This window comes from Austrofundulus limnaeus, unplaced genomic scaffold, assembly GCF_001266775.1.
Source record: "Austrofundulus limnaeus strain Quisiro unplaced genomic scaffold, Austrofundulus_limnaeus-1.0 Scaffold205, whole genome shotgun sequence".
Lineage (NCBI taxonomy): Eukaryota > Metazoa > Chordata > Actinopteri > Cyprinodontiformes > Rivulidae > Austrofundulus > Austrofundulus limnaeus.
In genome coordinates, this window is record NW_013952607.1 from 720,748 (window position 1) to 730,669 (window position 9,922).

At 35.5% G+C, this 9,922-nt stretch overlaps 1 protein-coding gene across 2 annotated transcripts in view; it reads right to left on the reverse strand.

Annotated features, from left to right (window-relative positions):
- ndufaf6 (NADH:ubiquinone oxidoreductase complex assembly factor 6) overlaps nt 1-9,922 on the reverse strand; it is a gene marked incomplete in the record, with an annotated part of 30,245 nt that overhangs the window by 2,784 nt on the left and 17,539 nt on the right. Inside the window, 1 exon segment of one of the 2 annotated variants that reach the window (XM_014018922.1) lies at nt 2,465-2,521. Within the exon segment in view, the coding sequence (XP_013874376.1) occupies nt 2,465-2,521 (57 nt within the window). 2 annotated transcript variants of the gene reach the window in all.

Consider the following 9,922-nt stretch of genomic DNA (forward strand, 5'->3'; position numbering starts at 1 on the left):
GTACTCACATCATAGAGAGAGATGAAGGTAAAAATATAGACTTGGAGAGAAAAAGTGTCCTTGGATCTCATTTATGTTTTTCAATTTCTGTTAAAAAAAGACTTTTTCCATGACCTAAATGACCAGTAATTATGTATTTTTAAATACATATTGCATAAAATACGAGGAAGTGGTTGCAAGCAACAGTTCATTTATCATTTCTTAGGAGTCGGGGCATGTAAAGATTATTATTTTTTTAATCTTTCAGCCAGTTTGGTACAGAACATAATGCTGTAGGAACAAAACTTAACTTTAAAATAAATTGCATGAGTGTATTTTCATGTTRCCATTAATAAATGAGCAAACAAAGATTTCAAACATTATCTTTATCTGATGAAATTCCAAAGATGGCGTTTTTAAACATCAATTTTTAGACTCATTAAGATCTTTGTAAAGTGAAARTCAACAAGTTGCCTCCAAATAAATGAACCAAAGCAATAAAAGATATTTTGTTTTCAAAGATAAACGTAAATTTTGGGGAATTCACCTTTTGTCACAGTTGTAGCATGAAGAAGAGCTTGTTATTGGTGTCCCAATTTTTAACAAGTGCAAAAATAGGTGGAGTAAATGCATCACCCTCATTTTCCTCACATCTTCTACCAAGTTCGTTTGGGAAAATAAGGTAAGAGCCGATGGCTGAACTATGGTTTTCTCTGTAAGATTAGGGCTGCGCGGTATATGCGGTAGACGGTAGAAACAGTATGAAGTTCGCCTACGGTAGAAATTTATACTCTACCGTCTTATCGTCATTACGTCATCGCACCTGTGTCAACAGGGCTGCGAGTGCAGAGACACCTGAGCAGGAGTTCAAAATATAATGACGAAATCCTAGTGTTTTAAAACACGTATGGAGAGGATAAATCCTCAAAATTTCCTCCTCTCACTGTAGAAAAGTTACGGACGTCGTGTCGCGGGATCATTTCCTCCCTCCCTCTCCTCTCGCTGCACGTCGTGCAGAGCAAAGCTTTAACAACTGTAGTTTTTCACACCCAATTGTTGGAGAAAAAACTTGTTTTTTATGTTTTGTTACCCACAGAGATTATTTTTTAAAAAGACGTGGAAGTTCGTCCAGTCGTAAATCCATTTTGCTAATGTAAAACCGGCTTCTGCTCTGATGATGAAGATGATGAAGATGAGCGCGCAGCAGAGCAGCAGCTAAGTTCAGCAGGGAGAAACTCATTGTTTGGCAAGCAGATATTAAAGCAAAAACAGTGGGTTTAATTAAGATTACAGTTTTCTGCAAAAAAAAATGCTCTAAAAATTACATTATCTTAACTTTTTATGATAATTCTCTACCGCGATATACACCGTTACCGTGAAGGGGTTCAATTTATACCGTGATATGAATTTGGTCATACCGCCCAGCCCTATATCGGCCCAACCCCCATTACTCGTTGTTTTCATTTCATTTTGATGTACAGTGAACAAGCCGAAAAGAAGCACGGTGCTGGAATACTTCACGTCGCCTGAAAAGCTCTCTGATTAGATGGCTGCTTCTCCRTCCCCATATCTGAGCGAGAAAATTGCTGGTAAATCAGAGGCTGTAAATGTGAGGTTTTTTTCTTCAAATGCTATACTGGATGTCTGGAGGCTTTTCCATTTCGGCACAAAGATCAAAATTCCACCTACGCTGCATACAGAAAGTGAAAATTTGTTGCCAAATCATCCTCCCTACAGCAGATGCTGCTGATTAGAAAATTTGGTGAGATGACAGTTTAGGGCAATAAATAAATCAAAAAAGATCAAACAGAATTTCAYTCTGAACATTTTTTCTCAAAGCTTTGATAAGCTTCAACCACTCTAATAGTATTACCATTCAAGAAAGTGTAAATAAGCTGTTTTATATRGTATTAAAGTAAAAACGGCACAGATGTAACTTGGGATGATTCATGTCCCTCAAGCTTCACTGGGATCACTTTGTATTTTGTCCAAATCTGTGATTTATTCCTGTTACATTTTCAGCATTCTGAAAGCAGTCGATCTGCTCTCCCATGTGGGTCAACATCTCACACACATGAACAAATGACCTTTTTTTCTGAACAGCAGAGTTCCACTGCAGCGTGAAAATCATTTTAATACTACATTTACGGGGGAGAGACTGTTATTGCTGTGCACCGACTGCAGAAGGGCTACAGCAGGTCAGTGTAGCATCGTGAACATAAATTCTAAAGATCTGTTAAACCAGCAGCAGGAACCAACRTCAGAATTCCTGCAGAAATCATTCATGACGTTTAAATAGATGATTATAGTAAACTTGAGAAAGCTTACTAAAAAGTCAAAGATTTCCTAACTTTTAAAAGTTTTACTAGACCCTAAATTTTASTTTTAGTCATTGTGAGATATTTAATTTCAAGATTTTATATCTAAAAACAGTGAAACATCATAAATAAATGATACATCCTTTCAGACAAGAAGACAATCTTACCGTCTGTAGGAAGGCTAGCATGGCAGCAGCTGGAACGCTGTGTTTAAATGATCGCGCCTAAAGAGGAGAGCAGAATAAACCAAAATTAAAAACGATGAGGAAAGAATGAGAGCAATCTCTGCACGTGCTTTCACAAAATATTTTTAAGATGACCAACAACAGATTTTTCAGATTTGTTTTGGGTGTTTTATGCATCTAGACTGATTGAACTCTTACTCTGTTTCTGACAAGGACATATTTTCTGTTTTTTTATTTATTTTTTAAAATCTCATTTACCTTTTTGTAGCATTTTCCTGCATATAAATAATCATTTCTGATTAGATTTCACTTGTTCCCATGACTGCTCAGAGAAAGGAAGAAAACTTCCACTTTAACTTCAGATTATTTCTAAGGATTTTGCATGGAACTTCCTTTGTGGCCCTAATTAACATCTCTCACACCAACCCCCACCAGACTTCCTGACATCTTAATGTTAATAGATAAGAATTGCCACATTCCTGAACCCCACAAGTTGGAGTGACCATAAAGACTGCCTGTTCGCTCCTCTTCAAAGGGATCATAAATGCCTTTAACCAGACTCTTCAATGACTGAGACAAAGGACCTACATTCTTCATTAAATGTGAAAAAAAGAGAACAAGATTGAATGTTTTTATCCAACTGTCTGTTTTCATATATCTTAATCAAAGAAATTTGATTTACTTGTTTCTCTTTCCAGAAAGAACAAAACCCATTGAAGCTACTTAACTGTCTGCCCACTAAGGACTGTGTGGTAACTGTGTATTGTGTTTAAATGTTTTGATGAAATGTTTTCCTGAAGAAGATGTGTTTTATTCCATGATTTAATCCTTAGAAACTTTAGGACTTGAATCTTTAATAATTAAGTGTGACACTCTTATTTTACTGAGGCAAGCAGATGTCTCTCCCTTTAATTAGATGCAAGATAATTAAACTAAAACACTCCCTTTTTCTTTGTCCTGAAGTAAAGTTTTCCCTCCAAAACAGATTTGATTTGTTAAAACTTTTTCTGTATATGGTGTAACATTTTTATTGGCCAACTAAAACCTTAACTCCGCCCATAACAGTGGTTTTAAAAAGCTTAGCGCACTCCCAATCTCTAAGAAGACAGAGGAAGACAAAGAAAACCGACAGAGAAAGAGTTTTTCAACATCTGAAGTCAGAAACAGTTTTCCAGAAGCTCAGCAGAGGCCCTRCCTGCCAGCCCCTCCCCATGGGCTGGGCAGGATGGTGGTCCTTCTGCATCTCCCGCTGGGTTGAACCAACAGCCGCCGTTTAATATCGACTCAACATCTGAGTTTGATTTTATAGAAGTTAAATAAGCTAACTGTAACTCATGCGTCATTTTAGTTTGTTTTTCTCTACAAAGTTGAAATCAAATTAAGAAGTCTTGCAGCCGCTTGGGAAGGACCGGACCCCGTTGTCACCAGCTCACCACCCACCTTTCTGACTGAAGGACCAGCAGCTGAACAGACACMMTGAGTGTCCGACCGGCCACTACACTGAMGCARTTCTTTGGGAACATCACCTGAGATCCTTCGGTCAGCCGACGACTACTTCTGGTACCGCCATCAGCAGAACAAAAGGGTAAAAGTGAACACTTGTCTTGGTGACACACAGGTGCTCAGACGTAATTTGATTCTTATCTTTGTATGAGATTTGGTAAACTAAACGATTTCTCCCCTTAATTTAACTAAGACCCCCTTAGTTAAATCCTCARCTAAAAGCAAACTCACMTCACCTCACTCCAAGCCTCAAACTCACCTCTCAGTGYTTATTTTATGTTTATTTGTTGTTTGTTTATTTGTTTGTTTGTTTTGTTGTTACTCACTCGTGATTGCAAACTCTTTCAGTTCTACATGGTTCAATTATGTCACCACTCATTCCTCACCATAGTCGTAAACACATTTAATCTGTAAATAAATGGCCCGTGGAGAACGTGCCAACATAAGCTAATCTCATTTTTCTGTCTTGATAAAGTATTACTAGTTATGATAAGACAAGAACTCATCAAAGCAATTTGGGTACATTTATTGTGAGACTGATTACAATAAAGTTACAGATTTTCGTCTCGTTCCTGGGTTAATCCTTGACCAAATTAAGAGCGTGGTGCCTCGAGGTAAGATAATTTGTGTATTTAAATAATTCATAAATTATCCATTTTAGAATATACCCAAAACCCCTACACTTTTAATGGAGTGAGACAGTGAGTAAAATTTCATTTAAAAAAATCATACAGTTTCTAGCAATTTATTCAAAGTTTCTAGCAATTTACTCAAATCAACAAATTTGAGAGAAAGTAAAAAAAGTGTCAAAAGAAATTTAATTAAATAAAAAAATGTTTTAAATTGAATAACTGCATTTTGTAAGATACTACCAGGGTTAAACAGGTTAAAAAGAGGCATTTTGCTTCATTGAATGAGTTATTCTTTCTGTCTGAAAATRTTCAAAGGTTTTTCCTATAAATTTGCCTGTTTTTCCCCCAACTCAGTTTGAGTCTAGAACCTTTTGGACCTTTTTGTTGTTGAGCCTCTTAACACTGACCTATGAATCACTCAAGCATGAAAACAAACCAAATGGGGGGTAAACCAGTGTTTTGTCAACACATAACTGACAATTTAGCAAACATCTAATACTGAATTGTCTGTCTTGGCACTTTAGGCACTTTCCTGCCATTTGTAGTAAAAAACAAGTAATTTCTTCCAATTTCTTCAGTTGAATCTACAAAAATGCCCAAGACAAAACCGTTTGAGAGACATAGAACAATAATTTTGCTTCCAAAAAGGGAAAGTCAACCAACAGTTAGCTTTAAATAGGCGTGCCTCCACCTATCTAAACGTTATGCTCTGAAGACAATAAAAGGACCTGAATGTGGTCCCTTAATTCAGGGMTATTCAACTGACGGCCTTTGGGCCACATCCGGTCCGCAATTTTTTTCTTTACTTGTTTAATATAAAAATAGATTTTAAATCAACTTTACATTTTAAATCTATGATTCAATACAAGATAAACATAAAAGGTAAAATAATGCTTAATAATAAAATAATGATATTATTAATAAAATAATAATACTACTTGCTCTTCTATATAATGTAGTTTTCCCCTACGCATCATAAACCCAAATTCAGAATTTACATATAAAACTACAAATTCAGAATTTACATATAAAACCATTGTCAATATGTACAAAGCAAGTTAAGACAAAGTAAACCAGTGACTGTTGTAAATTGTTTGTAAAACACGGTGATGGATCTAAAATGGTATGGGGCTATATTTCAACCTGTGGTACTGTAGAACTTCACATCAATTAAGTTATAAACAAAGAAAAGTACAGTTAGATGTTGTTCTACCCTGTAGTACTTTTTCACTCAGTCAATGTAGTAACTGTATTAAAAAGTGAACAAAAGAAAAAAAATTCAGTCTTGAATTAGTTTTACCAAAGCCAGTTATTAACATTACTGAAGTACTTTGGGATGACAGTGAACACAGTATTCAAAGCTCTGAATGCTCTTTGGAGAAATACTTCAATAAACTATTCAAGTAAAAGATAAAAATGATAACAAATCTACAGTTTTTTTTATTTTGCATTTGTAAATGAAGTTGAAATCATTTTATTTTTTTCCCCTGGAGTTAAAAAGGAATAACAGATAGCTCAAACTGTCACACAGCTCTGTAGTAAGAGAGCAAAAATAAAAACAGCACTTAACCTCTCTGTCCATAAATAATCTTGTTGACATGAAGAACCCATATGCTCACAGTTGAGTGGTTTCATCAAAAGTGCAAACAGACTCAAAACAGAGTCTCTCCATTAACTGTGAGAATGAGCTTTGTCACAGCAGAAGTTAAACTTGGTGATTGTTTCACTAAGTAAACTCAAGATGGCGTCAGCAGGATTCTGGAATCAGGTCAATAAAGAAGAAAGCTGTTAAGTGCAAATGTGCTTTTCTTGTGATGAGTCAAAACGTCTCAAAGAGAGAATTAATACTCAAATACAAGCAAAATAAAACAACCGCAACTTATCATCTGCTCCATATGGGGTACAAGGATTAAGCTTCTCCTTTGCCAGCCCTGTTTGAACAATGGAAATTAGCTAACTAATTGGCAAAGTTTTTTCTTCTTGTATCTTCACACGCATTTTGTATACTTTGATGTATACTTTGGTCTCGCTTTGAATGGGTTTGTTTTATTAGCTTGAAGCAATACAGAGAAACAACAGTTGCTAAGTTCATGTTTGCCTTACCTCCTCACCCACCATCTTTATTCTAGCTTCGAAATTGACTGATCATATGTCAAAGCTCAAGTTCAAGTTCAAAAATCTTTCTTATCCCTGAGGGACATCTTGTTATTAGACATAAACATTCAGACTACACAAGACATAAAATCATTAAAGTAACAGTACAAAAAAACCAACTATTGTTTGTTAAGAAGTCTGATTACTGCAAGGATAAATTTGTTTTTTTTTGTCTAATAGTTCCACATCTGGGCAACAGATACTACCTACACCCAGATGGAAGTAAACTGAACAGTGGGTGATCAGGGTCCACCAGAATCAATCTGGCCTTTTTTACTTTCCTGACCTTGGGAAGATCAGTGAGGTTTGGTAGGGCTGTGCCTGCAATTCTGCTGCATATCCTGATAACCCCCAAAAGTTTGTTCAAAAGGCAAAAACGACCCTCTGATGTCATAGTTGTTGGTGGGTTAGAAATATTTGAATAATTTGTTTCTGATAGATGTTAATAATGGGATCAGTTTTCGTAATGGTATATGATAAGTCTACACTGAATTTGGGGTCTCAAGTAAAACCATCACAACATTTATAAAAGTTAAATTATGATAACACAATAGGGCTGCACAATATATCATTTGAGCATTGTCATCGYGATGTACATGTGCGCAATTGTCACATTGCAGGTACTGCGATGTATGAGGCATTGTGTTAACGGTCATATGTTACAGATTTTACTTTAATGGTTTGCCTCCGATAACAAGAAACTTTCATTTTGTTGTAAAACTTCTGGGACAATAAATTCCGGGCAGTGTTTTTCAGAGAACTGTTGTTGGTGAATTCCCGAATGGAGGAAGATGACGAGGATCTTGACGAAAATGAGGTAAAATACGGTTCAGCAATAGCCCAAACGCTAAAAATAAAGTGTGACGAAAACACAGAGGCAACACATTAGTTATGTTGAGTGGTAAAAMGCAATTCACGTTTGCGCATGATGAAAGGAAACGTACTCAAGTCCCAGAACAATAAAAGCAATCAATAAAAGACTAGAAAAACTCAGACAAAAACATACTTGTAACGTACACAAAAAATAGGAAAGATCTGTGCAGGTACGTCATCAACATGATGGCAGCAGAACTTAGTCTTATTTGTCAACTGTTTAGTTTAGTTTAGTTTATTATTATTTTTTTTTTTTTTAGTTTTTTAACTGCTGACAATTCCTGTTCTTATTTTTCATATTGCAATGTACACTGCAGGGTTAGAATAAAAAATAACGTCATTTTTTCCAATATCGTGCAGCCGTACACAACTTAAGCTGTATTTGGTCTAAAGTGCAGGCGTTGGCAGCAAATCGCTCAGAAATTAGCAGTAGCAGGTTTGGTCCTTTTGGAGTTGGAACCAGTTCTTACAATTGGATTTGGGATTTAGGGAGTTTGGAAGAAGAATAAACCTTTTTTTGTCCTTTTTTTTTGCCAAGATGTTTGAACTGATTTGACTTTTAATTCTTTTGATCTTCTGTCTCATTCTGATCTACGAAGAATTGTCAGTGACATGAAGCCATCCTCCTCTCCACTTGATGTTTTACCAATAAGACTTAAGGACATATTCACGTTTTTATCTACTGATCTTTTACGGATTTTTAACAATTCTTTAAGTTCAGGTGTTGTGCCTTTAGCTTTTAAAACTGCATCTATTTTACACTATTTTAAACCTGACCTGGATACTAATGATTTTAATAACTATAGACCTATTTCGAAACTACCTTTTATGGCAAAAATCTTAGAAAAAACAGTTTTAATCAATTATCCACATTTTTAAATAAAAATTCTATCTTTGAGAAGTTTCAATCTGGCTTCCRTAGGCACCATAGTACTGAAACAGCTTTTCTAAGGGTAGTGAATGATATAAGAATGAACTCTGATGCTGGTCGTTGTTCAATCCTGGTTCTGTTGGACCTCTCAGCTGCATTTGATACGGTTGACCACAGTACTCTAATTAATCACCTGCAATACTCTGTGGGTATCAGTGGAACTGCTCTGAACTGGCTTAAATCTTATTTAAATGATAGGTTCTTCTGTGTATCAATTGGTAACAGTTCTTATGAAGTGGTAAAACTTACTTGTGGCGTTCGTCAGGGTTCCATTCTTGGCCCACTGCTATTTTCTATTTACATGCTGCCTCTGGGTCAAATTATTTGCAAATATAATGTCTCTTTTCATTTTTATGCAGATGATACCCAGATATATTTATCTATTGATCCTTCTGATCTATCGGCTCTAAACATCCTAAATTCTTGTCTCACCGATATTAAGGTCTGGATGTCCGATAATTATTTATTGTTAAACAATAATAAAACTGAGGTGTTGGTTTTGGGCCTTAAGACTCATAGAGACCCTATAATTAAAGTTCTTAATTATTCAGGTTTTAATTGTTCTCATGAGGCTGGAAACCTTGGGGTAGTTCTGGATTCGGATCTGGGTTTTACTAAACATTTTAATAATAGTATTAAAACTGGCTTCTATCGCATCAGAAATATTGCCAAATTAAGATCAGTTATCTCAKTTGCAGATACTAAATCACTCATTCATGCTTTTATTTTTTCTCATCTTGATTACTGCAATTCTCTGTTTATTGGTCTGCCTAAAAAAAAMCTCAAACGCCTGCGATTAGTACAAAATACAGCAACTAGAGTCCTCAATTAATCCCAGAAGTATGATYATATCACTCCTGTTCTGGCTTCTCTACACTGGTTACCTGTGGTTCTCAGGATTGATTTTAAGATTGCAGTGATAGTTTTTAAATCACTGAATGGACTTGCACCGGCTTATATTTCAGAATTACTTACACCATTTACACCACTGCGACCTCTGAGATCATCTGATCTGTCGCTACTTATAGTACCCAGAGTAAGACTACAGACAGAGGGTTATAGAGCCTTTTCTGTTAGGGCTCCTCTTTTATGGAATGCACTGCCACTTTATATCAGACAAGCTTCTTCATTGTCCTCTTTTAAATCTCTTTTTTAAAAACATATTATTATGAGTTGGCTTTTAATTGTTGACCTTTGCATGTTTTATTTTTTTTATTTTGTGCTATATTTCTTATGTGTTTTGTTTCTATTATATGATGTAAAGCACTTTGTAACTGAGTTTTGAAAGGTGCTAAGCAAATAAATCTATCTATCTATCTATCTATCTATCTATCTATCTATCTATCT